The 27,973-nt window shown below is 47.1% G+C and overlaps 1 protein-coding gene across 2 annotated transcripts in view; it reads right to left on the bottom strand.

Moving 5' to 3' along the window:
* The window catches only part of LOC104912416 (cAMP-specific 3',5'-cyclic phosphodiesterase 4B-like), an 81,141-nt gene that overhangs the window by 47,196 nt on the left and 5,972 nt on the right, over window positions 1-27,973 (bottom strand). Inside the window, exon 1 of one of the 2 annotated variants that reach the window (XM_010716031.3) lies at window positions 16,870-17,812. The exons of the other annotated variant lie outside the window; for it this stretch is intronic. Coding sequence (XP_010714333.1) covers window positions 16,870-17,105 — 236 coding nt within the window. The 5' untranslated portion in view covers window positions 17,106-17,812. Of the gene's footprint in view, window positions 1-16,869; window positions 17,813-27,973 lie in introns of those variants that run through there. 2 annotated transcript variants of the gene reach the window in all.

Genomic DNA, 27,973 nt, shown 5'->3' with positions numbered 1-27,973 from the left:
ACGCAGATCAGCACCGTGAAATTGATTAAAAAGAGTCTAAAACTAATTTAACGATTATGGGAAAATGCATCCAGATTAATGAATTACAATTCGTGTTATGCATATTTCCTCAAGTAAACAAGCTGCAACACGAGTGCTGGCTATTGGGATGCTATTGCTTATTTGGGGGCTCTGAAATTCCTCCGGGAAAGCATCTCAACAGTCATACCTCTCCGAGGGAAAAAAGCCACCCAGGAAGACGTTTAACTAAAAGAAAGAAACTCCTGGGGACCCTCGGCTTTCAGAATGCCCCTCTGCTGCAGGGTGCAGAAGGAGGCTCACTACATGACACCAGTTTCCCCTTGGTCTGTGAAGGTGACGCTGGGTGGCACTGGGTCTGCCATCACAGCAATGTGAGGTTACCCAGGTAGCACAGAAGACACAGTGTGTGCCCCCCCCCATTGCTGGGCATGGGTCAGCAGCCCAGGCGAGGCATCCCAACGCACTCACATCCTCTCCTTCTCTTTTCTCACCGTGCATGAGTGGAGCCAGGTGGAAATTACCATTGGTGGTGATGCCAAAGAGAGCTTCCATTAAATCTCTTTCCGTGGTTTGGGCTAAAGGCCAACAAGGTGGGTGCACCGATGCCATACATCCTGACCGCAACGTGCACTAAACCAGATATGAATCACTTGTACCTGCAACTTGTACTATTTACCTTCGTGACATACTACTTAGAATTCATAGAAGAATTCATGGGATGAGTATGAACCTCAGAGAGAACAAAAGACAGAGGAAATATATCATGAAAATGGCATGTTTCCCTGCACGCTGTGCGTAGTTAGAGGCAGAGCAATGGGCACTGAAAGCAGTCCTAGCAGAACAATGCCACACTTTGCCTAATTTGTGTTGGAAGCAGAGCACAGAACTGCGGTTTATGGTGTGACCTTCTGTTTTTTCAGCCTCATTTTACCAGAGATCATCAACTCCCCACGGTCATGTGGCCACTCCAATTTTGGACTGGCCAAACTTCCAGTTATTTTGACAAAAACATGGAACAGTTTTTCCCTTTTACTCCATGTGGGCACTCACCGCTATTTTCAACCCTCAGATATTAATACGTGAACCGGAGGACTACTTTCACTGAAAAGCAAATTGTTTTTTCAAAACTCTGATGGAATCTGGCTCCACAATTTCCAGTGATGTTCCATCAGCAACTGCAGGTTTAATCTTGGTTGTTTATATACGGGAAATAAAGTATGCCCACTGCTCTACTTAACAGCGTGGTCCGCAGGACAACAGACAGCTTATTAAGGGACAAAAGACCAATTAAAAATATTAAATAAGCCTGAAGAGCAATTGGTGAATTCACTGGATTTTGTCTACTGCTGCTCCAATTGCAGCATGGTGCCTTGCAATACTGGGCTCCCAGAAACAAACCGACCAACCTGGGATGAATCCAGCTTAACAAAAAAAACGTAAATTTAATCTCTTCTTACAGATCTGATTCGTGCTTTGGGATAATCTCCCAGCCACACAGCACCTTCCACACAGGGAAAGAGGCTGGCTGAGGCCAAGCTCATGTACTCACAGCAGGATGGCTGCTGCCCCCCATACAGTTCCCATCACAGCGCTCCTCCTGGCACAAAAAAACACAGGTTACATATTCATGGACAACGCACAGGGAAATCATTTCACAATGCTGATGTATGGGGAGCAGCAGGGGACTTCAGGGCTGCAAACAGATTAACAGGCTCTAGAAACGACACGAGGGACCTGGAGCAATGATGGTGGAAGGCTGGTCAACAGTCAAGCGCCCTGCGAAACGCCTGCATTCTCTCCCAGGAAGGATTAAGGCTGATGAGGCAGAAATCACATTTCCTCGTGTAGGTGGCAACATATGGGAGCTGTCACAACACATGCTCCTGCAGATGCACGTGTCCCGGAGCTGCGCTGACTCTCACACGCAGAGACTTCTCCCAGCTACTGGAGAATCTGTGGATAAATTACTGCAACCCTAAAAATCACGTCCCAGGGAGGGCCTGGGCTCCACAGGGTCCACCAGCAGCACTGACAGTCTGATGGGAAGCAGTGGTGCTGCTCGGGGCTGTGGTACCTAGAGAAGAGGAGGGCAGTTCTGACTCCCACTTTCCAGCACAGAACTCCCCTCTCCCAGCAGAAGGGGTCCAGCAGGGAGCGGGCACGGCTGGTGACCGGACCAGACACCCCAGGATGTCCACTAAAGTCACACATTACACAGACTGGGCTCCAGGAGGCTGTGCTTCAGGCTGCCAGGTAACTCCTGGGAGAGAGAACAGCCTCTGCCACCCACTGTGTGCCTCTGGGCATGCTGCAAGGCGCCGTGTGCCTACGGGGACACTGAATAAAAACAACAGAGCTCAGCCCCAAGCAGCCTGCACTTACACAACGGGAGGGGTAAGGGGAGCTGCCATCTGGATAAGGCACTTTCTGTGTGACCAGCAACTCAGAAACATGCAGCACAGAGAATTCCTCGTGGTCTGTCCTCAGAAGACTCAAATTTGATGACCTAGAGATTAATCTTCTGCACAGAATGCAAATCCAAGCAGGAGGCCCACGCACGGCACACCAATGAAAACAGCCCAGCCCCACCAGTTCGGGGAAGGATTATGGCTGTGGAGTAAAAAAACACGTTTTAACAGCTAAGTAAGACAGCCAGTATCTTTAAAATATTTAAAGATAAGAGAATACCCGCCCTGTTTCTAAAAAGTAAACGCAAGGTTAGAGGTGGTAAGCCAATATATTGCACTCAGCTTCAATGCCCATTCGTGCGCTCTCTGCAAAGTGCAGACAATAAAAGCTGGAACAAAAAAAGAGATGCTGTGGCTGATAGAAGCCACGGTAAGGCAAACCGTGCAGGAAAACACACCAGCCTGAGAGATGCAGGAGCAGCAGGGCACTCAGGTGGTTCTGGATTACTTAGTTCATTTGCCTAAAACACGAGGAATTCACTCACTTCTCAGTAAAAATGACTGTGGATAGGGACACTCCAGGGAAGGGAAAACAAACCGAATGCCAGCACGTGAACTGGCAGTGTGTGCTGCAGAGAAATAATGGGTCTGAAAGGAAACATGAAGAGAACGTAAAAGGTCCACTGGGATTAATATCAAGAATGGCTACAATCAGAAGACAGCCATCTTTCAGGCATGTTACAGCTAACACACACTGACTGTCAACATCCATTTCCAGGTATTAATGCAAGCAGTGAAAAACATATCACAGTGGTAACAGATAAAAGCATGAATAATGGGATAAAAGGAAGAATCAAAGTCATTCTGCTACTGTGCTCCATAACCTGAAGGTGTTCCTCTTTAGTAAGGACCCACCAGCTTTAAGGGATGAGGGGGAAGGAGGACCCTCTTCGCAGCTTGGCTAACCAAAGACTTCTGAATCACTGGAGAGCTTGTCAATTCTCTTACTTGTGCTGTACCTGTACCTCCTATTTAACATAAGGATGTGAGGCAGGTGTAGAGAAGGTTGCTGGATGGCTTTTCCCACGCCGCAGCCGCCGACCTGCTGGCAGCCCAAGGAGTCCGACATCCGACCCAGGAGGGATCTACAATTCTTAAACCAAAGAGCTAAAAACAACCCCCCCGAAGACCGCATTCCTTCGCAGTGAGCACGGCTAGCTGGGAACCTCTGCCACCAGGGCTGACAAGAGGAATTAATCAGAGGCAGCTATCAGCTCCCCAGCAGCCGCAGCCCCGCCGCACCTCGCGGCCAGCAGCACGCACCGCTGAGCTCCACATCTCGGCTGTTCCTTTCAGTTGAGTCATTACTGGAATATTTTATTGCCTTCCTGAGATGATTAACAGCTGTGACCTTTTCAAAATTTGGAAGGTTCTTTTCTGCATGCTAAGTAATAACACAATGGCTTAATTTAAACTATAGCACAAGCCCATTCTGCCTAAATAATCCCTGTCAACAATTAATTTAACATTAAGAGAGTGAAATAAAAATGCACCGTCAGTAGCAGTTTTGTTTTTAATTCATTTGTCCTTTTTAATATCCTGCTTCAGGCGGGAATTATTGGTGACAAAACCAGCCGGAGTTATCGCATCCATTTAGCTTCTGTGCGCCAAGTCAAATCCCATTCAGCCGCAAGAAGCTGCAGAGATCCATGTTCCAACTCTGCCGAAGTCTCATTGCTGCTGTCCCCCGGTTCCCAGCCCCCAGCGCACACAGCACCATGACACACCGGGTGACCTCAAGGCTGTCTCCCTAGTGCCTCTTGCACAGAAACAACTGTAAGGAGACGCGTGCCCAAGGAAGGGTTGGCTGAGCGGCAGTGAGCAGCTTTGTTACGTCCACAGATCACCGCTACCTCCTTCACCAACACAAAGGGAGCAGTGATGTCTGTGAGCCGCCCGCCCTTCACGTGTTGGCATCCACTCAACTGTTACAGCCCAGGATGCCCAGCACAGCCTCATGGCAAGTGGGGAACGTGGGATAATTGTATGCACTTATTTTCAGTGGTGACGTACGGCCATTTTTCAGAGGTTGCTGTGTAACTTCAAACCCGAAGTTCCTTCAAAATGCATCAGCGTGGAGAGGTGAAGAGCGCACGCTGCAAAGAGATGCGCTTTTAAGTCTCTGAAATGCTGCGCTCAGCTTGGAAATTCACGTTTCTGAAAACACAGAACGAGAGATCCCGTATGGAAACAGGCTGCTGGCAGCACAGGAAAGGAGGCTGTCTTGGTGCCTGCTGTCCTGGCACAGGCACGGCGCCGCCAACACTCAGATCTCTGCTTGCGTTCTCCTCCCTATCTGAGATCCACTTTTATCTCTCTTATCTCCTTTTAAGCCTCATCTGCGGTAATTGTTTTTGTTAAGCCTGGTTAATTAAGACTGCAGGCTCATCAGGGAAACCTCCCCCTTCCCTGGCTTCCCATTTCTGCAGCGGCCCAGCAGAGCACAGCACACGGCTGTGTGTAGGCCGTCACACGGCGCCTGCCCACCGCCTCCCCCTGCCCCGGAATGGCTTGGTTGCTTCTGGAGGGAGATTTTCCTTTTCTGCCCGTCCCACGCTCGCAGTGCAGCTCTGACATCCCGGCGGGCCCTGCCTCACCCAGCGCCGTGCGCTTATTGTCTCTGTCTGAGGCCCTGGAAGTTGGCTGCTAGGCTATCTGACAGGGTTCATAAATCAGCCGCCCTGAATTATTCATTACGTATTTAACCAAACGCTCCACCAAAATCCCCAGCAGCTGTAAATCTCGCAAAAATACATTACAAATTCTATTTTTCTTCATAAACCACTAAATACCACTTTTTGCAAAGATTTCCTTAAGGCACCGCTAGCTTTTACCTTAAGTGATGCCAGAACAAAGGGCGGATTTCATCATCTGTTTTGGTTTCTGATAGTCCTCTTCCTTGAACCATTAATATTACTGAAAGCAGAAATGTAACTCAGCTTGTTATCTCTGCAAAATCAAACGCATTGGACAGGGTATTATCTGCCTCAGGCAATGCCATTTCAAGTCTGTATCACTGCTAGCCAGGACCTTTCCGTTCACAAAGAAAATCATCTGGATTTGACAATGACTGCTGCCACTCACCCACAATGAGCACTTGCTCCTTCCCCAAGAAATCAGTTTCCACCCTGCTACATCTGAATGAGCAAACCTGTGGTGTTTATTACATGGGAAATATTCTCCCTGAAGTCCAGAAGCAATTAGAATTTGTTTTTCTTTGCCTTAATGTGACGATAACAAGAGAAATCGGATATTAACCGAGACTTTCCTTAGGAGAGCAATTTCATCTTTACCAACTCAGAAATTAGATTTTTAGCAATGAAATACACCATCTATTTGTTCAATGTTAAATGCTATGAGAAGAAAACCCAACAGCTGATGCCTGGACGCAAACCCATAGAGCAACTGCCCCGAACGTCCCCTCCCTGGGGAGCACTCTCAGCCTGGAGCACTTTGCAGTGCCCAACCACTTCTCAGGGACAAGCTCACACTCTTGGTTTCCTGGATTTTGACCTCTATGATGGGCACATGATATCGCTCCAAGATTCCTGATTACTTGCTTTACACCGTCAGGCACGTACCTTTAAATGAGTCTTCAATCCTATATAATCCAGAGTTCATTTCCTCACTCCTTACCCACAAAGTTACCAGCACACCCCTCAACGTTGTGCTTGGCTGTCTCGCGCCTGCCTTGTCTGATTTCATCTCCATCCCTGCTGCACAGAAGCAAGACCAGGGTTTCTCAGTGTGATTGCTCTCTTGGGATTTACATAACAAATGAGAAGCAGTCCACCAACAGAAAGACTGAGCACAAGGCCATGGAGGGGAGGCGGGTGGAAGCGAGTCAGAGAGCAATCTGCACTGAGACCCATGGAAACATTCTGACACAGCCCTGAATGGGAAACTGTGCATGACCCCACTGTGTGCTCCAAAGGGAACTGCATGCACAATGCAGAAAGCCTATGCATCTTTTTAGCACCGCTGAATTTCCTCAGATTTCCCCAAGACGCCTTGAGACTCGAGCAGAAAGTCTCCTTCCTCCCCATCTCCTCCCCAGCACGGCTGGCCCAGGCCAACAGGGCCAGCTTCTGTATCTACTGTAGGTCTATGATCTTAATTCATAGTATTTTTCAAATTTCACTTTGTGAATTAGCATCAGTGTAAGGCCTTTTAGCTTATTCTGAATTATTTTAACCAAGGATTCCAACCAAATCCATTTCTCAAGCACAGCTGGAGGCGATTTTGAGCAAGTACACTACAAAGGGAGTATGCTGTCACATACTGTTAGTGGGTAATAGAATGCAAATCCAAACAATATTAATATGCTCAGAACACAACAAAACAATCTATCAGAAAATATCTCTGTCCCACAGAGCAAAGCCCTGACGTTTCTCACTTGGCCTTCATGGAGCACTACCTTACATGATTCAAGTAAGTGGAACTGTAACCCAAAATACATTGTCTGCTCTTAGAAACCCCCCGATGTTTTCCAAGCACCATTGAAGAAGACTCAGATTCCTTCCACAAAAGACTGACCACCAGAAGGCATTTCTGACTTCTTACAAATGCTTCTTTCCCTGGAAGAGCACAGGACAAACGGTACTGATTGTCTACGGCGGGCGTGCTGTGTACTGCAATCCGGAATGCATACAGCAACACAAGAGCTTTTTTCTGGGATATGCAGTAAAAATAGCAAAGCCTGACATTTAGAGATTAATGTTTTTTCCTTATGGAGGCAATTTTCAATGACGGTGGTGCAAATTCTCTTCATTCTCTTTTAGAAAGCAAGGCAGAGCTTAGGTCTTGCTGATTTAGGAAGGTGCTTCTCTCATAGGCAGAAGAGTGTGAGAAAACATCAGTATACCTATAGAGGTGACTGATTAACCCTTCTGTAAGTTGAAAGACAGCAGCTGATTATAGACCCTAGACATACAGACACTGCATTCCAGAGAAGCCTATTTCAAAGTCTTCTCATTGTGTCTGCTCTTCCAGTCTGCATCTCCTGGCGTCGCCTTCTCTATGCTGCACCGTCTTTTCTCATTTGTTCCTTCCTTGTTATTACATCATCCGGAGCTGAAGGAGCTCAGCATCATGGAAAAAAGGGCTGCCCTGTAACAACTGTGTGACCCCAAGATAGATATGTTCAATGAATGCTGGCTCAGTCTAATGGCAAGCTGTTGGAAAGCAAGTGGCAACGTCACCGACGGCCTGATGCAAACCAGCCTACAAATACCAGAGGGACAATGCAAGAGCCATTGCTTTCATGTTCCTGGCCTCCAACAGCTCCCCGTGCAGTTTGTTAAGGGGATCCCATCTGACAATGCAGACCTTGGCTAGATTTAGAAGGGCACAATGACTACAGGAGAAGGGAGCTTTACCCAGCCTCAAAAGTTACAGGTGTCTGGAGGTTGGCATCATTAATCTACAGCGATCAGTTTGGTGCATACAATCACCACTTGCTCTGAAATTTTTCCTCCTTAATCCAACCACTGAAGAAATACAAAAGCAGAGAGCACTGTCCACTTGACCTGACAGCAGACCACCATGCCCTATCTGCAACCCGTGCAGAGGGACAGCATGCTTCAAACTGGGAAGCACATGTTTCCCAGCCACAGTATCCTGTGATTCCACATCTGTGACCCCCTCAAAAAAAAAAAAAAAACAAGAATTTGGGAAACTGAGATAAGGTCAGAAGCAAATACACCATCCCAAAGTAAACCACATCAGTAGTAACCCCAGGGAAAGGCACTGGAGGGGACGCAGCGGTGACACCGCTCAGCCTGCACAGCATACCACCAGGACACACAATAAAGGTGCTAAAAGCTCTGCAGTTGTGACAGCTCTTGGAAATCCAAGCCCTTGTATACGCTGTGAATGTACTCATTGTTATACTAACTGAATGCTGATGAAAAATGAGCCTCCCTAGGATTATCCGCCTCATCTGTTCTTTATACAAATATTCCAATTTCCTCCTCATCTAACTTGTTTGAGAGAGGAGGAACAAGGTAAATGGGTTGAGAACCTCTTAAATGAGCACTCATTAATGTCCAGGAATTAGATCCTCAACCAATCCCACGCCTGTGCCACAATTCCTACAGTAGGACTCCCAACCACTCAGCCATTAGCACAAGCCACGCAAACCCCACGCTGAGTGCCATGCCATTTTTCCAGCAGCAGAGAGGTGTCTCCATCTGTGGTGCATAAAAACAGCTTGGTTTTATGGCAGAGAGGAAACACTGCTCTAACTCAGTGTACTCATACTGATGGTCATTATGCTGCTACTTCTGCTTCTGCGAAAGCTGCACATGAGCAGTCCTTGGTAAGAACAGGAAGACATTCCAGGCTGTGGGGTAAGGAGGTCTCCCAAAAATGTATATGCCCAGATGAGAAAAATGTACTAAATTAAGGTTACGTGAAACTGCAACAACAGATGACAGCACAGACAGAGATATCCAAGTCAAAAGGTTACGTTACCATCTTTGTGCTTTTAGCTTATTCATAGGAAAGCATCAGTACTGTGTACTACATCTGTGATGCTGGGCAGAGAAAGACTCCCAGGACGAGCAGCAGCACTGGGCACTGGACACAGGTGCTTCTGTAAGGCTATGGCAGCCCAAGGCTGCAGCTGAGCTTCTCAACAACACCTGTCTTTATGTTACAAGCAAATACTTCTGCCAGAGTACAATAAGTATCTCAGAATCAAATGATACTGCTAGGAAAATTCACAGGAACTTGACTTTTTAGGATAAAATTTGGATTTCTGAAGATGAGGAAGGGCTAGAAAGAAACGTATTATGCCATGAATATCATTTATTTTCTCTTACTTCTGCGGTGTTGTATGAATGGCATCAGGATAGGCAGCTACTTGATTTTACTTTCTTAGGCAGGTAGATCACTCCCCCCATCTTGCTTTCTGCAACATTTAAACAGTAATAGTCTGCATATATATTTTCAAGTCTCCAGGAAAGAAGCTCTCAATTCTCTCACAGATGATCTAATAAAGATCGTGAAAGCTGGCACTGAAGTCTGACTAATCTGTCACTCACCTGGCTCCTGCATGGTTCCTGCGTGCTCACAGAAATCTGCATTTCTGAAACGTAGATGGCTGCCTTATGCGCCATTTGGAGGCTGGCAGTGCATTCACCAGGCACCATCACTGGCAGATGAAAGGACCCGCAGGCAATAAACGTGTAGCTCACTAACATCTGGTCCTCACCTGAGAGGAGCAGACAAAACTTCCCCGAGGCCGGAACACGAAGGCAGCATTCGGAGGCGATGGTCAGAGGTGGAAGCATGGGGCAGTGCCCCAAAGCCTTGTCTCGTTCAGCCACACTGGGCTCTGGTCCCAGCAGCTGCTCTCACAGTGCCTAGCCAGGACAGCACGAGCTGCTGCTGACGGACAGCAACTGCAGCACATGCAATGGATGCAGACCCTTCCTGTGGCAGGAGCTCCAGAACGCATTGGATCCCTGCAGATTCAGGTCCTCCAATTATCTTGGTAATAACAAACCCAATAAAATGGAAGAGCTAATTCTGCATTACTGTTATGAAAGAAAACTTTCCCTCCAACCTAACGGAGTTGTCCATCATTATGCAGTCATTACCTGCATATGCACAATGTCAGTGGGGTTCATTAAAGCTGTTTGAAATGAAGGAGCAGCACAGAACGTTTCCAATTCACACCGAGGCCTCTTTACGTGGTTCTTTATGTACTGACAAGGCAAGGAGCAAGCACTTGCTTTCAGACTGTATACTGTGCATTTCAAAACCGTACAGTAAATACTGTGGGACCAGGGTAAAAACTACATGCCAATGTTATAAAAGGAGACTATTCATTAAGCACTTTCTGTTGTAATTGGATGCACTTGGACAACCTGTACCAGTGTAAGAGCCATATCTAAGCTGAGAGAAATACCTCTTGATTCCTGTTTTCCTTCGCTGATAAAATGAGATTAATTTCTCCTTACGTTTCCTTTGGGGAGGCATGCTTTCAGGTGGTGCTACATGCTCACTCTCCATTCCAAGGTCTAGACAGCTGCCCAGGTCAGAAATCAATAGAACAGAATACAAGTTACTGCACAGACTTTCTTAACAAGACAAACATGCAATGCAACAGAACGGTAATTATTTAGTACACAAACATTCAGATCTACCTGCTGTACACCTGTACTCAGAATGAGGCTCTTCTTTCCTGAGGGCTGCCCATGTTGCATTGGGTACCAAGTGCACGGTGACTGAGCTGCACGCGGAGCTGCTGAGAGTGCAACAAGAGCTCGTTCACCACAAGAGCACGGATTTATCCCCTAAAAATTGATAACCTGGATCCCATTTAATTCCATTAACTGCCAGGCAGATGTTCTTCTTTCGTGGCATTGCAACCTATTGTGGGGAAAGCTGCAGTTAATTGCTCCATCATGATAAAATGCAGCTTTCTTGTTTAGAAAGAAAAGCAGAAGGGCTCTACACAATGTTCTATTGACCACAGAAAGGTAATTCAGTTGCAGTGAGTGCAGGCATCCTAATTTTACCCGTAACAGCTTTCTTTTTCTAGTAAAACGAGTTCTAGATGGTAGCAAAGCAGGCAGCTTCCCAACATAGCAAATCATTGCAGCAACAAAAGAACCACATCCACAGTGCCTGTCCCCTCCTCCTCCCTCAGCGTCCTTCCTCCTCAACCCCTACAGCCCTTCACCATCCTGCTCACTTTGAGTTCTTCCCCACTTTCCCACTGTACTGGAAAGTCAAAACACCAAAGCAATCTGGGTCAGGCCCGATTGATTCCTGCTTAGCACCCTACTGCAGTGATGTGGAAAATGGAGCAGGCAGGAGCACACCGCAGCGTAACACAGCACGAGGACAGCTGTGGCCATCAGGAGGTACGATTTGTTGCCCACAACAAAAACAGGTCATTTTAACAACAAAAAATAAATGTATTGCTAAACATGTTGCTGTTTCTCCAGTCTTATTCCTGCATTTCCTAATGCCTGATATGTTCCTCAGCAATGCCTACTCACAGTGCTGAAAGAACAAAAACCTTTAAGATACTTGAACTTGTTCTTTCTTACAGTGCTTCCCAGTGACAGAGCCTTATCTGAAAGCAAAGGCTCCACCTCTGCAGGCATTTCTTGGAAAGTAAGACTACTACCTGGGCAATATTTTACCCAAAACTCTTCAGCTGCTCTGGCATCAGTCCTCTCGTTTCAGCTTTGCATTCTGCTTGTGCCGCTATGCCAGTGCACTACACTGTATTTACTATCAGTTAAGTTATAGCCTTAAATATTTACTATCAGTTACAGGCTGATATTATAGCCTTATGTTGTACAGACTCACAGATGTCAAGCATTGCTGCCCACTGATTTGCAAAGCACTGTGCTTTCTGTCACACCAGACAGCAGCGTGGAAAAGGCAAGCAGTGAATGTGAAGGCATAATGAACATGGATGCAAACACGTTCATGCTGTGCAGAACAGCACGACGCTGGCTAAAAGTCATCACACCCCTTCAGCAGAATTCAGCTTGTTTACTTCTGTATCTCTTTCACGTCCTCCATTAGGAGACTGAGAGCAACTCTAATTTTCACGTTTTAACTTCCCCAATCTCTTCTCCAAATCTATGTTTGCAAATCTGCCCATCACAGCACCAGCAGAGCATTCTCCGTGACACTGCTGTAATTCACCTCTGCCAGGAGCATTTCCCATTTGACTGTTGCAAAAACCTCGTGCTACGATAATTACAGAAGAACCTACAACCTGATCTGTTAAACTACCCCCAAACCTGCCCTGGGTGACAAAGGAACATGTCACCGTTGTGGAATCAGTGTGATGTTCCAGTAAGATCATGTAGGGTAACAGAAGTGAAACACAGAGAAATCATTTCTGAGAGCTAGCTGAGGTTATTCAGAAACAAACAAACAAAAAAAGCTGAAAAAGATAAAAAGCAATGACAAACCAGAGAACGTATGGCTGTGCAGTGAAGCTCACCCACAGTGCACAAACAGTGTGGCAGATATCTGTGTGCTTTATCAGTCATTACTGGAAACCAGCTCCAGCACCAAGCAAGGCTCCAAGGCAATGCAGGCTGCCAGGGCAGTTTAAGGACTACCCAGAGGGTTTGGGTTTGTTGCGTGTGCTCATGTCTGCTGTTCCATGAGCCCTCCTCACTTCCATGTCCTTTGGAGCCTTCCCTGCCACTCCACGGCTGTTGCTCGGGAACTTCTCTTGGGATGCGTGGAAAAACGCATTCTGCAGAAATAAAAAGAAGAGAACCTCCTGTCCTTCCCCATCTTTTTCCCTCCGAGTTTCTTTTTCCTCAGAGTTTCAACAGATAACAGAGCAACTTCACATGTCCAGTACCACTGAGCAAGAGAATAATCTGCCTATTCCTCTGCCTATTTCTTCAAATGAACAGAGGCTTGAAGCCGTATCAATAGCCAGTGAAAAACAAAACCAGATCTGTTCATGAAGTAAAGACAAGCATGCTATTCAACTCTGGAACTAGGGAAATGCATCCTGCTACGTATACAGCAAAGCTGAAGCACATCCAAAATCGCATGGTACGCTGCTTTCAGATGGAAACAGGCTACAGTGAGACCGACCACCTTTGCCTTTGAATCAAAAGACAGTTCCTAATTCAGCCTAGAACAGGACTCGTGCTGAGGCCCCTTTCATTCTCCCCAAAGCAGCTCTGTGAGGGTCCTGAGGACACCAGGAGGAAATGCTTCACCCCGGGGGCAGTGAGACCCCGGCCCTGCTGCCCAGGGAGCCGTGGGCATCCCACCTCTGGAGGTGCCCAAGGCTGTGGATGGGGCCCTGAGCAGCTGGGCTGTGGGAGCTGGCCCTGCCCGTGGCAGGAGCTGGGACAGGGGGTGCTTTAAGCTCCCTTCCAACCCAAACCAGCCTGGGATTCTGTGAAGAAATGACTGAGGAGATTAATGAGTCTCGTAAACGCTTGTTATCCTCAGCAATTTCAAGTATACAGACCGTCTCCAAAATGGGAATTTTCTGAACTACTGTTGCAGTGTTGGTTGCCACCAGTTCAGGCTTTATTAGTTGGTTCCAGAAGCTCGGTGCTCAGAAAGCAAAACAAAGCATTACGTCTCTTGATAGCCGTGATGTGCCTACAGTACGTCGTGCAGCTCCGAGTAATTAAACAGATCAGTTGTTATTCACCAGGCTTGGAACGAGCTCAAATGCTACCCCTCTGACTGGATTGTGCCATACTATTTAACTTAATAAATTCCACCGCAGAAGATTATTTTGCAATGAAAACAGATCATGTTTTCAAAAAAATTAAGGCTAGCATATGATTCACATTTTGCAGTATACCTCAGAAAGCAAACGTGTTGGTATTTCAATTGCATTGAAGGATAACCAAAAGAAAAAAAACAAAGCAAGACTTCCTATTGTGCCACTTCCATCCTACCTTGTGTATTCTCTACTCCATAGCTAACTGCTACCAACAAAGAACTCACCTAAACTCACCACACCGATGAACAGGAGGTAGAAATTAATTTGACAATAAACACTATGCTCTAAGAAAACACTTCATTAAAATGTTATTTCTCATCAGAACATAGCTGATGACTGTACGTTATTAAACTAAGTGATCTAAATTGTATAAACAGTATAAAATTGAAGATAAATATTTAAAGAAAACTCAATTAAAAGTAGCAGAGAACACTGGAAAAGAGCTTCTGCCTTTTAGAAGCCACTTTGGATCTTGCAGGGCACTGCTGCAAAGAGCCTTGCTTTGGGTGGCACCACGGTGATAATAACAGCTCTGATGGAAGTAAGATGGCAGATGAGAAGAAAACAGGGCTCAGGGCAGGACGCTATGAGACAGGGCATGCTGAGCACAGAGCACATCCCCCTGTCTCCTGGAGATGCCTTCCCCTCTCTGCAGGAAGCACTCCAAGTGGGCTGCCCTGCACGTTCTGCATTCAGAGGGCTGCTGCCATGTAGCAACTCACCTCTGCTGCTGCCTGCTCTTCTCCCCCCAAAAGCCAACAAACGCAACTGGTACCAGGGCTGGCTGCGGAAAGGAGGAAGTGGGATGGGGGTTTCAACATCTTCAGGACAAAAATGCTGGATGGAGGAATGAGACCTGTGGATTCTGACAGAGGAAAAAGAGTGCAGACTTAACACTTTCTGTACTGCTAGGTTCTACGGAGGACGTATTCAAAGACTGGGCACAGCAGTGGCAGCCATGGAGGACAGCAGGCAGGCAGGGATCGATGGCAGATGGTGAAGGGCACTGAGCTGACATGTTGGTCATGTACTGTCGTGACAACTGGGTCCTGGGGGGAACATTCCGAGCGCAGAAGTGTTTGAATCATGGCCTTGTTTTTTGTTTGCTGCTGAAGTGATTGGATACAGGAGAGGAATGGTGATGACAGATTTCATCAGTATAACCAGGAGAAAAAAGTTGAAATGTGTTTAGTTAGAAAAGGAGGAAAACACCTAGAGAGGACGACGGATTAGAAAGCAAAGGAACAGAGCAATTAAGACAGAAAACTGAAAATAAAGAGCATAGAAGAGTGAACAGGAGATTCATCAAGTAATGAGATTAGCGGCGCGGATAAAGGTGGTGAAACATCATCATTTACCATGCCACTAATCCCATGCAGAAGAAGTTCCTGTTCACCACGCTATGAAAGTTAAAGATTATGTGATTTGCAGAAGGATGGATTAATTCCCTTTTAATCACTGCATGGTTTGCATTACTTCTGAGCCACACGTCCTCGCTCCGCACAAAGGGACCTTACATAAACGGCCTTCCTGCGCAGCACAGGTGATGGATGCTCTGCACTGCACAACAGATTTGCAGCTAATGAGCAGATGCAGCCACCCTGCTGGAAGTGCCCTGCTCACAGCACACGTGCAGCACAGCTCTCCAGACAATCTGACAAACATTGCATCACACTTACAGAGTCGATTCCCTCCTGTTTCATAAGATGCTAAAGCAAGCTGACAGTACGCTCGAGTTTGCTGTGCCCCGACTGTGTTCAGCCCGCACACGAACCCAAACGTGTTGGAAACCTTTCCCAGCCAAGGCAACTTTCATCATTTCTACAGCAGTTTCCTTCTATAAGGTTAAAAGCTGTATGTGCAACTCAGAACCTGATACTAAAAACTCCAACAGACAGAGCACGAGAACCTTCCACCCTTCTGTTAAACAACAAACTCAGAACACTCCCACCTCCACTGATCCAAGAGATTATCAGCTACATCCCCAAGTGTGTGTACATACAGACTCACTGCCTTCCCAGACAGCAGGCAGCCCACTGGGTGCCCCACTAACTCCCAGCAGCCCAGTTTCTTAGGCCAAGCCAGCAGGCAGGATGGGCAGCACCCCCAGTACCGTGCAGCGAGAGATGGCAGCTGCTGGAGGAACCCATGCGTACAAACCTAAACACTGCTGCCTATATCCAATTAAAAGGCTGCAGGAAGCTGAGGAACACACAGAGCGCTGCAGAGTGGTCCCAGTTGGAAACATTCTGTTTCCAAAAGCAGCAGATACAGCAATGGTATCGGGCTGTTTCAGGTATGCTGAGCACCTGGCCCACACGGATCTCAGGGGACAGCCCAACCCTCCCTCCTCTGCTTCTCCCTGCAGAACAGGAAGGCCATTAACACGGCTGTATGGGCACGCTTTGAAAATGCCTGTAAATGAAAGTTTTTGGTGCAAGTCCCACAGCTACCCAGTGCCTATTTACAGACAGGTGGCGAATTAAAAAGGTGGACTATCCAAGGTCCACCATCTAGAAAACAAACCAACGCGACTGTCAGTGTTTCCCAGAGCTGTGCGTTGGATCTCTGTTTACAGCGTGGTTCAGCCTGCACAACTGACGGCCAGAGGCAGCTCACCATGAATTGCAGTGGCATGCTGGGGGTTAGCAACTGGAAGGAAAGGACAGCTCTTAGCCAGAATTTCTGTGAAAAATGGCTGAAAGAAGGGATATCTGAGGCTGGTAACAATGGCCAGAAGGCACTCGGCATCGAGTTAAAGCCCTTTTCAGGATTTAGCCCCAGGAGGACCCTTCCCAGCCTGCTCTGTGTTGCGCTGTCATTTACGGGTGCAAAGGCAGAGCGTGTCTTGGGGGATCCAAAATCCATCCCCAGCGGCAGCAGCAACGCCCGGGAAAGTTCGTGGCTGCCTCTTTGTTTGGCGATCAGCCGCCTCGCAGGGGAATAATGGGCTGGATGTGTGCTGGGGATCAGCAGCTGAATGCCAATCGCAGAGGCACTGCCATATACACGTTTGGGCTGCCTTCTGCTCTATTCATCCAACTCTTGCTGTGAATGAATCCCAATGCATTTTTCAGCCCAAAACACAGCTACCTTTGTGGCTTTGTCACCCCCCCGGCGCCGAGCAGAGCTTACCACGTATGTGCCACCGTGAAGCGCCGGCGCTGGCGGATGCTTTTGTTCACGAGCAACTTTCTGAAAAAGCACGGAGAGTTCCTTGGAGAACTGCGGGGAGAGATTTTTGGAGACGTAGGTCTGTTCCCAGGCAGCTTGGGAAGCTCGAGTTCTAAATGCATCTGTTCTTTGAAAGTCCTGATGTAAATCTCTGACTCTGGAGTAGCAAGTTCCCTGGAAGAATCTTTTGCCGTCATAGTTTAGACGTTATGCGAGCTCTCACCATTCAGAAAGCAGAACAAAAACGCATCACACAGGCATCGCCGCAGATTCAAAACGTTGATAAATCGGCAGAGCTTATCCAGCTCGTTCACCAGGCTGCCTTCCAAACGCGAAGGCTGCCTGGAGCAACAGCAGCAGAAAGGGGAGGACGGCAAGCCAGCGCTGTCAGAAAAGCCTTTATCAGCCCGGCGCTCCCCCTGAAAATGCGCCAGCGTGTTTGTGTGTCAGCAGCCTCCTTGCAGACGGGGCCGGCCGCGAGCTGCACGCCGACACTCGCTGCATTCATTCAGCCGCGCGCCCGCTCATGAAAAATTCATCAGGACCCTCTGCTGATCAACCCCTTCCACAGAACGCCTGGGCTCCGCACACCTGCGCAGCAGAGCAGTGCTGCACCTTGGGGTGGGTGCGGAGCAAATCAAGGGGGTCCCGCGTCTGTCGCGAACCAGGTAACGCCATTCATTCAGACCCAGGATGCCGAACAAAAAGGTCTCCATTCAGATTTAGTTTTAGCCATTACCGCAGTAGCTCCACCCATGGCGCGTTATTGGCTCGATATTATTTTGACAAGTGGCTTCTGCTCAGCTCCATCCTGCACTGTGTGCGGGTCAGATTCCCATGCAATGCTGAAGCCCAAGCTGGGGGCTGCGCCACTGCTGTCGGGTACAGCCAGAGGGACCCTGAGCTGCGGCTCCAGCGCTGACACTGAGAGATGCACACAGCAAGAAAAGGTCTAAAACAGGGCGAAGGGGGGCTGGGGGGAGAAAGAAGGAGAAGCAACAAATACCATTCTGCAAGAACAAAGGCCGTCAGAATGCAGGCAGCACGGATGTAGCTGCACAGATGCAGCTGAGAGCGGCGCTGTGCGTCGGCATCCCGTGTATGGCCGAGGGGCAGCTCAGCACCAACAGCCCCCCCGCCTGCAGTGTGTGGTGAGCAGGGGCTGCCTGGACAGAGCACGTTCGTTCCAAAACATTTAAGCCATGTGGGGATTTAGAAACAACAACAAAATCTGTTCTGGATATAAACAGCACAAAACCAACTTTTGTGCTTGTAAGGCAAATAAAAAAACAACAAGCATAAGGTGCAAGGCAGTTAAAGATGAGATGCTGACAGAGAGAGAGTGGCAGAGCATCTTTTCAACTGGTCAGAACCAGGAGAGCCTTAAATGTAAATACAGTGATTCTTTGTAAAGGAGGAGAAAGGAAAGAGAACCCCAGGCAGAAGGTGATGGCAGTGCTCCGATGTGTGTGCAGAGGCTGACTGCACAGTGTGCCATCAGTTACACAGCTGATCACCTGCAGTTCCAGGGTTCTCTTCAGTCATATCCAAAACACTCTGCAAAAACACCTGCATGCCTTCCTCAGCATCAAGCAAAAGGCTCTCTATAGGGCTTCCCTATAAGAGACCAGGTACCAGACACCGTGCCCACTAAGCTACTCACCATTCACAGTCGCTAGAAAAAAGAAGTAGAAAAATCTCCCTGAGCATAACCTAAGGACACTGCAAATTGCAGTGTTATCTGATGCTTAGAGGTTTACAGTTTACACAGTAGCTGAACAGGAACATTTAATGCTTCAGGAGCTATGACGTGTTAGACTGTGATATGTTGTGCTTCATCTCCACTGTACTGACAGCCAGGGAAAGACAAAGGGAAGCCTGAAAGCAATCTGGATGAGAAATAAAAGTCATGCAAATGCTTAGAATCTGGAATTCCAGACAAGAAAAAAAAAGGATTTTCTAACTCACTGGGAACCAAAATGAGAGATTTTGAAATGAGAATATATCCTATATTAGAGAGGCAGTATTTCTATGCCTTTTCATTAAGCTGCTGAAATAGCAAGGAGAAAAAAGGGGAATCCATCCTTTAGAAGCGCTCTGCAATAGAGCATGCTGCACCACAGCACGCTCCTCACACTGAGTTTGTACTTCCCTACCTGAACCCAGAGCTCCTTCACAAGCAGTGTCCATTTAGGAAGTGCTTCTCATTATCTGGACACCATCAATTAGTAATGAGGTACCAACCCTACAGAGAACACTGCAGTACAGTGTGCCAAGGCTGCTGACGGAGTGAAGGAAAACAAGAAGGACTAAGCTAGCAAGGTGGGAAAAGGAGAGCACGAGCAGAGGTACCCCTTATACATGCATAAAAGATGAAAAAGCCAAGTGCCACTCACTGCTTTGGCCAGCCACAACGCAGGGCTCGGCCATCCTGAGGTCTAGGACACATAACCAAGAGCGTTCTGAAAGCTCACCACGGGCACAGCACATGCCTTCTGCTGGGGATCTGGCAGGGCTCGGCAGCACTGGGACCTGCTGGTTAGCTGAGCTCACTGTGCGGGCTGCCATCCTTCACGCTGGCACACACTGCACACAGCCAGCGTCTGTGCTGTCACTGCCAACATCAGTATGGGAATCCCATCGAGACAGGCTGCTTGCCTTCAGGATAAACCAAGACGAGGTGAGAACATCTCAAGAGACCTGAAGTAACTGGCACATATAAGAATAAAATTGGCAGTAGTTCTGAAAAAATGACTGTTCTTGCTGAGGTTACAGTCAGCAACAGGGAACGAGGGCAGACAGAACAGCCAGGTACAAAGCTCAGCCCCTGCAGGTCCCCCCCATACAAGCAAAAATGGCCACCAGGCATCTTGCTGTTGCCTGAATTCATGCAGTGTGACACAGGAGGACATAACACAAAGATCTGCCTGCCCTTAGAGACCACTGTGTGCGCTGAGATAGGTAGTCCATGAGCAACTAGGAATTTCTGATCGGAAAAGCGACTGGTCGTGCAAAGGAAGAGTGATGGAGGCAGAAAAGATGATTAAAAAAGGGCTCAGCAGTGGTGAAAGGAAAAAGAAAGAGCTTGGAAGGGGAAATTAAGGAATTTTCCAAAGTTTATTTGGGTGCTTTTTCATACAAGCTTCCTAGAATGGTAGAAGAGTTTAATATTTTTTAATAGAATAACTGATATAGGTGGAAAACAATATTGTCAAGCACACAACTCCTCATCACAGGCTGGTCTTCACCCTGCTGAGAGCACGCACAATTGCTAAGCAACAAGAAAACATACATTTTTTTTACGCTAGCACTGTTCTTTACCTGTTTCTATGTCAGAGTTGCCAAGATAAAATAAAACACCAGGGAAGAAGTGACTGTGAGATGTCCTGCATGCTTCAGGGGGAAGGGAAGAGCTGACTTTTAGTTAGGTGACTTTTCACAGCGTTTGCAGTCAGTAGCAATGGGATAATTCTCCTGTGAGGCACACTCTGTGGAAGCCCATTTAGATAGCAATAGCTGGGAAGCTCCTCTCTCACCCAGGTCATCGTTGCATCCCTGCATATCACCAAAGCATCCCAAAAGGATAATGCCAACGTTATTGCCAATAGAGCCACTCTAAAAATACAAATTAGACAAGGTATTTCAAGAGACTCTGAAAGCAGGGTGATGGCAGGGTGACAGCACAGCCCTCAGCCCCTCACCCATATCAGAGCTGTAGGATTTCTGCCCAAAGCGCAGGGCAGGGATGGGCTGGAGGAGGGTTGGAGGTGCAGTGCTTAAGAGCAGCTCCAGAGGCTCAGAGAGGTGAACGTAGTCCTAAGGAGGAGGAGGATGAGACCGACACAAGGGGAGGTGATAAAGCGTGCCTTCTGTACCTCCCTTCACCACAACCAAGACGCACGCTGTGTCTATTCCACTACTGACTGCATCAGGGGCAGATGTTACATTGCTTAATTCTACCATCCTAACCCACGCTAGTTCACTCTACCCCTCCTAATCCAGATTTCGCTGTTAGCTCCATTCAGAGAAGCAGCAAAGCTGATGAGGTGCTCTACTTAAACATATACCTATGATTGACATTTTTATACCATCACACCAAAATCTGATGCTTTAAAATAGTCATTTAGCCTGAATAAAAAGAATTCACCATCCTAATTTGAGATGCACTCCATCAGCCACAACTTCCTACAACAAGGAAGAGGAGAGCCCCAACACAGCACAGCAACCACGCTTCCAAAGAAAGCAGAGCAAACCCAGTCCTTAATAACAGTATAAATGTCACAACAAAAACATCATCTGGAAGCTGCATGCAATAAACTGCTCCAACCCTCCCTTAATAATGTCCTTAATAGAAGCCCAGCACAGGAACCCATCCTTTGGGCCCACAAGTGGGAGGTTTTATGGTTTGGGTTTTGTTTTCTTTTCCTTTCATCTTTTTAAGTACAAAGCTCATACTCACTCCTTGCCTTCACTCAGTCGCAACGTTTGCTGGCTCACAAGCTCAGCTTCTAAAAGATGGTCTCTCAATAGCTCCGTGACAGAAAACTTTAAATGACATGTTTGAGGATTTTTCTTGTATTTTCCTGAATGTTTCCAAAATTGAAATGCTGAACGAGAGGCAGAAATACATCACTAATTACTGGTTTGCAAGACAAGTTCCCCACGTTGAAGGGGCAAAAATAATAATTACAATTCACTGCAATTTATGTTACCATTGGAAGATCAGTTTTTGCTATATTCAATAGTTTAATATCATACACTCTGTACCTCCATTCCCACAGATTTAGGGGCCTTTGAATTCTTCTGAGGGGCTGACACCAGTAATTCTTGCACAGACCTTGGAAGTGACGTTTTGGAGCGCTATAAATGGCCACAGAAGACAGAACCACAGCACCTAGCAACACTTACGTTTGCAGAGCAAGAGCTGAGCCAACTGCAAAAGAAAGAAGCAACTAGAAAAGTCTGTCCTTATTTTAGAGAGTCTGGACAGCAGCACAAAGAAATTACGCACGTCTAGGCGCTTCCCAAGGGCTGAGCAGGACCTGCTCTACCCTGAAGGCCTCCTGAGCTCTTCCCAATTAATTAGCATCCAGTTGCATTAGAGCAGATCAGTCCTCATTTAGCGAGCAGCTCATGTGTCGGTTTTTGCTTTAGCACCCAAGTACTGCAGTTTTGACATACGATTTTGTAAGTTTTTAAGTCTTTACAACACCTCGTACCTCCAGCAAGATGAGGAAGGTCCAGGATCCATTTCAGGTGGGTCACAGGTAAACCAACTCTGCCTCTACGAACGACACCTGGGAGCCCTCGGCAGCACGTCTGCGCACACAGAACTGCTCTCTAGATCACCTGAGCAGCACCTGCTGCGTTCAGAAGGTGGATGGACACACCAGCAGAGCAGTCAGCCCCATGCCTTGCACCCTGCCACTCAGTCCATACCGCACTGGGCACATTTTTTGCCACAGGAAGCCACGAAACACGAAGACTGAGACAACATGGATCCGAGTTCCCTGAACTTTTCCATAATTAAACAGAAAGTACAGCTTCTTATGGCACTACAACGCTATTTTTTCTTATAAGTCTTTTTGTTGTTACCTCCCAGGAGCTACATATGAGGAGATACATTTACGAATTATAAACCCCTGGGGAATGATGTAAGATATGGCATTCATAACAGTAACTTCCTTAGCAACTTTGCGCTTGATTTAGAATATATCTCAGAGAACTTTTAACTGCCTTCTATATTATCCCTAGTGAGTAATCACATATGTCAGAACAATAATTCAGATTATTTTCTGATTTCAGAGCTACAGATTAATGTTTCACAAGTGAATTGAGCACGTAAGCTTATTCTTCAAAGGCAGAAACCTCTGTGGTGACTGGAGAGCAAAAGAAGCCAGGGCAAAGAAAATTACAGTTCAGTTTTCTTGCCTACCTCTGCTCTGACACAGGCAATGGGAATGGGCCAACACTGCATGCTTAGCCCTGGACAAACCCCCTCCTCCTTTCAGATAAAGGATTTAAGTCATTCCCACGAGCAAACAATTCTCCGTTACCAACCTCACCTGCAACAGCTGAACAGGACCCAAAAACAGGACTGTTAATCTGAAACTGCTCTATTCTGGTACTTTACTCTTAACGCTTTCAGGATCTTCAGTCTGCTGTAGTTGACTGAGAAAACAGTATCCCAGCTTGTACCCAAATGATTTGGAGTTACCACATCGAGTTTCAGGCCGTGTACAGCTACTGTCTCTCAAATTAAACAGCGTAAGGTTCACAGCACACATTTGTTTTTAACTGCTGTTCCCCTAAGAAAATGCAGAGAGGTAAAGCTCACCACACTTACTGTTCAGCTGCAAGGCTGTAAGCTCCGGCTTGGCCAAGAGCCTTCAGTTTTGGTGCCTGGATACCGAACAAAATGCACTGTGCACAGTCAGGATTCACACACTGCTTCATACATTACAGCTCAATTAGAGGAACAAATTCACAGCCCAAAACCTACAAACCAGGGGCTAAAAGAAAGAAGTGGACAGACTCTAGCAGGGTCTATTGTCATAGGACAAGAGGAAACGTTTTCAAACTAAAAGAGGGGAGATTTATATTGGTTATAAGGAAGAAGTTCTTTACGCTAATGGTGGTGAGGCAGTGGCACAGAGCTCCCAGAGAGGCAGTGATGCCCCATCCCTGCAGACACCCAAGGTCAGGGATGGAGCTCTGAGCACCTGGTGGAGCTGTGGGTGTCCCTGCTCACTGCAGGGAGTGGGACCAGATGGCCTTTGAGGGTCTCTTCCAGCTCAAACGATTCTATGGTGCTATGACTGCACCACAGCCTCTGGCACTGACAGGCAGTGGCAGGCAGGTGACATGAGCCCCCAAGGGCTGGCTGCATGGCTCACCTCTCATCACCACCTGGCACCAAGCACAGCCACTGACGACAAGCAAATCCAAAGCTGAAGGACTAGCACCAACAGAACAAACAGGTTTCTTATGTCTTGACAACAGAAGCAGTTGTATCTCAAGGGAGTCTTACCAGTCAGAAGAACCATTCATAAGAGACCAGAGATAATAGAGGGTTGCTAATGAACTGATCTCGTAGCTAGGTTACAAGTATTCAGAAATGTGATTTGTAAGCGGACTTGGTTGAGTTTGGCTGGGGAACAACACACAGTGCATGGAATCCTACTCTCCCAGCCATGCAGCATGCAGGAGCAGAGCTCCAAGAGCAGCCAGGCTGCTAAACAGACACAGCATGACATGGGGAAGTGCATCCTTATGTGCATCCCAGCACAACCCAAATATTCTCATTCTTTCCATTCCTTAATTTCTCATCCAACGCAACACTGGACTCCTTCTACTGAAAGGAGCTCACAACTTAGTCCTCTGCCTCTTGATGTGCATGCAAGGCCCAGGAGGGCACAGTGGCACTGGCAGGCCTGGGTGCTGGCAGCGGGATGCACACATTCTGTCACACCATGCTCCAGAGCTCAGGCAGCACTGAAGCAGCACACGGGCACGTGCCACAGCCAGTGCAGGTCCCACGCTGCAGGGCACAGCTCTGCTTTATTCTACACACCTTCACATCGACGCTTCACCCACCCGAGTGATGATGTGCCACGCCAGCACGGCTCTGCTGAGCGCCAGCGATCTGCTGCACACAGGAGGGTGGCTCTCCAGGGAACAAAGCGAGCAGGTTTTGATCTCTCCTTTCAGATGAAGTCATCATTAGTCAGAAGTTCAAAGATAAAAGAAAGTTGTGTCAAATTCTTGTCTGATTCAGCTTTTCTATCAGCTGTACTTCCATAATCTCCATTTATTTTATATTCTTGGGGAGGATGAAGTTTGAACATAATATTTCAGAAGCTTCATTGTCTTTTGCTAATTAATGGTGACTCATTTCTTTCCATTCTAGATACATTACATGCTGTCTTACTTCATTCTGGATAGAGGTGTATAATTAAAACTGAATCATTAAGGGCCTTTTCTGTGTGCCTCCAGCTACCTCTGCTGAGAGTGAGTTCCTCCAGGCAAAGCCTGCAGCGCAGCCTTCGGCATCAGCTGCAAAGAACCAGCGGGCTCCACGTGCAAGTCAAAACAAAAGGGGATGTTATAAGCAGAGGAAAAGCCAACAAATCTAGTAAATGCAAACTAAGGAAAACGTAGTATTGCAAAAACAAATTGTGCACAAAAAGAAACATTGTAAGAAATGACAACAGGAAAAGGTAAGTTTTTTAATTTCTTAAGATTAACCCAACGTTATGTTTCTTCTTAAAATTGCTCCATACCACCTATCTGAAGCACAAGTTGTATTTATCGTATTCAGGATTTCTGGAAAACATCAAAACACAAAAATCTATCCAAGAACTGCAGAAAACTACAGCACCAGGCAGCATCTACATACAGGCAGCTGAGACACTTACCTGTATGCATTTAGCTGAGAAAACAACTCACTGATAACCAGGTGACAAATGACCTGTGCAGCACGAGGCGTGCAGTCGCACTGACCTACTGCTGGAGCGAGGCAACAAAGCAGGGCAGGGGAACAGCAAGGACAGCAGAACCAAAGGCTTTTCTCCTTCCCACACGAGACATATCCCCTGCCCACCAAACCCGAGCAGATGGAAACCACAGTGAACTTTTTCAGGAGATACCTGTGAAGTACAGCAGACACTGTAAGAAATACATCACAACAGAACGTTGCAGCTTTTCCAGATCCTGTCTGGAGGGGCTCCTGGCTCCCCAGGCCATGAAATCCAGAGCTTAACACCAGGACTGAGCAATGCTTAAATACAGCAGATAAGATTTCAAAGGAAGCTCACTGAAGAGCAAGCAAACAAAATCACTCAACAGTTGAAATCCTTTAAGATTGTTCCCAGTCAACACTCATCTTTCTCAGTGTGAAGAAACTCAGGTCAATCATACTAATTCTGTTTTATGAAACTACACTACCATATGCATTGTCCAGAAACAGCACAATGTAATTAAAAATTGTTTATCCCATGGAATACATAGAATGCTGTGAGGAACAGAGCTGACCTCCTTTTCCAGATGCATGCATGCCCTATGGAAATGCAGCACAGGCTTCTGAGACACAGCAAGCACGTTCAGTGGGAGCAATTGATCCTGGTTTAGCACAAGAGAACAGGATGTGATTTACACAAGTCATTTACTTTTTGGAGCAGATGACCTTCAGAGATCCCTTCCAACCTCAACCATCCTGCGATTTAAATATTTTTAAATATAGACAAAAATCAGAAGTGTGCTTATAAGGTGCTTCTTTTCCTCTCTAGGTTTATATTTCCCCATCATACGGAAAAGCAGCTCACTTCTTTTTTCTTCTATTTTTGGGTTGCAGCATATTTCTTCAGTTCTTATCTTGCTGTACTTGAAATAATGTAAGAAATGAGACTTCAACCTACTGCACAGGGTAAGCAAATCTCCATACCCTTTCCCATCCTAACACCCCATACCTACCCTTGGCCAGTTACCACCAGCACAACAACTTCACAGGGGCCAAACCCAGCTGAACTCAGCATCTCTGCAGCCTTGGACTCAGTTGCCCAGAACCCCACTGAATTTTGTTGTTTTGCACTTAACTTTGCACCACATCTGCTGCACATTGTCACCACCTGGAGAAGAAGCTCGAGTACTGCAGGCACCCAATCCAATTTCCTTCTAGATTTTGATCATTTCCTGCATCACAAAACCACTTCAGAAGAAACCAAGCCCTAGAATTGGCCACCGGTGAATGACTAACAGTAACACAAGCTCACAAACCACTACAGTTAATCGGTTAATTATGAATGCTGTGAATAATAATAATAATCTTTAAAAGAAAAGACTCCAATAGCAACCAGTTCTGTCAGAGACAACTTCCTTCAAACCTCAGAGTTCTCGTTTGGCTCTGACAGACGAGCGAGGCATAATTAACACCATACGTATCAGAAAGGCAATGAAGCTGATGTGGGGTGTGGCTGAGGGAGCTGGGACTGCTCAGTCCGGCGCAGAGGAGGCTCAGGGGAGACCCATAACTCCTCAAGGGAGGCTGCGGTGAGGTGGGGGTCACCCTTGGCTCCCATGTAACTGGTGATAGGATGAGAGGTGATGGCCTCACGTTGTGCCAGAGGAGGGGCAGGTTGGCTGTTAGGAAAAATGTCTTCTCTGAAAGAGTGGTCAGGGACTGGAATGGGCTGACCTGGGAGTCACCAGCACTGGAAGTGTGGAAGGGAGGTGTGGATGTGGCACTGAGGGACGTGGTTCAGTGGGAAATACTGGTGGTAGGTGGGTGGTTGGGCTGGGTAACCTTGGGGACCTTTTCCAACCTTGGGGATTCTATGATTTAATAGACACTCTATGACCTACAAAGGTGTGCTCCTTATTACATTTAGCACAGACACTTCTCACAGAATTCCTAAAGCTGCCTCAATCTCCTCATGCTTTGGGACAGACCACACAACAGCTTTGCCACAAACACTGCAGGTGCCCTCAAGGGCCTGGGATGGACCCCAGCCCTAAGGAAAGGCCTCAGGCTGCTTTGGATGCTCTGCACAGCTCCCAGCCCACTGCTCACACCCTGATTCCTCCCATACACCCGGATTGATTATCACAAACACCACGCAGGGCTGCTGAAGACATCATAACAACCCTTATGAAAATACAGGGGTGTGTGTACAAAGCTGCTGTAAGGCTTCTGCATTCAGACTGCCACTGCAGACCTGTATCCTGTACACTCCTTCCCCTGTATGATTTACAAAAGCTGTTCTGTACGTGTGCTGCTGTGCCATTTCCACACAAAATGGTATTACACCACAGCTAGCTTGCTGTTATTGCTTTGGTTCCAGTCCGCTCATTTTTTTGCTAGTTACGGCAGCACTGGCCTCAAGAAAACACAGTTCTCACAAAATAAAAAAAGAGCAAAAACACCCCGAGGAGCAGCTTTATTTTTAGGTTCCCATGTATCTTCAGTGGCAGCGTTATGTAAGTCAGCCCAGTTTACACAGCTTACCTCTGTAGTACCACTGGCAGGCAGAAGCAAGGCAATTCCTGAAAAAACATGGCAGGAAAACAC

Source organism: Meleagris gallopavo, chromosome 10 (genome assembly GCF_000146605.3).
Source record: "Meleagris gallopavo isolate NT-WF06-2002-E0010 breed Aviagen turkey brand Nicholas breeding stock chromosome 10, Turkey_5.1, whole genome shotgun sequence".
In the NCBI taxonomy this organism is placed as follows: Eukaryota; Metazoa; Chordata; class Aves; order Galliformes; family Phasianidae; genus Meleagris; species Meleagris gallopavo.
Note: the sequence above shows the minus strand (reverse complement) of the source record. Positions and strands in the feature narration are given on the sequence as shown.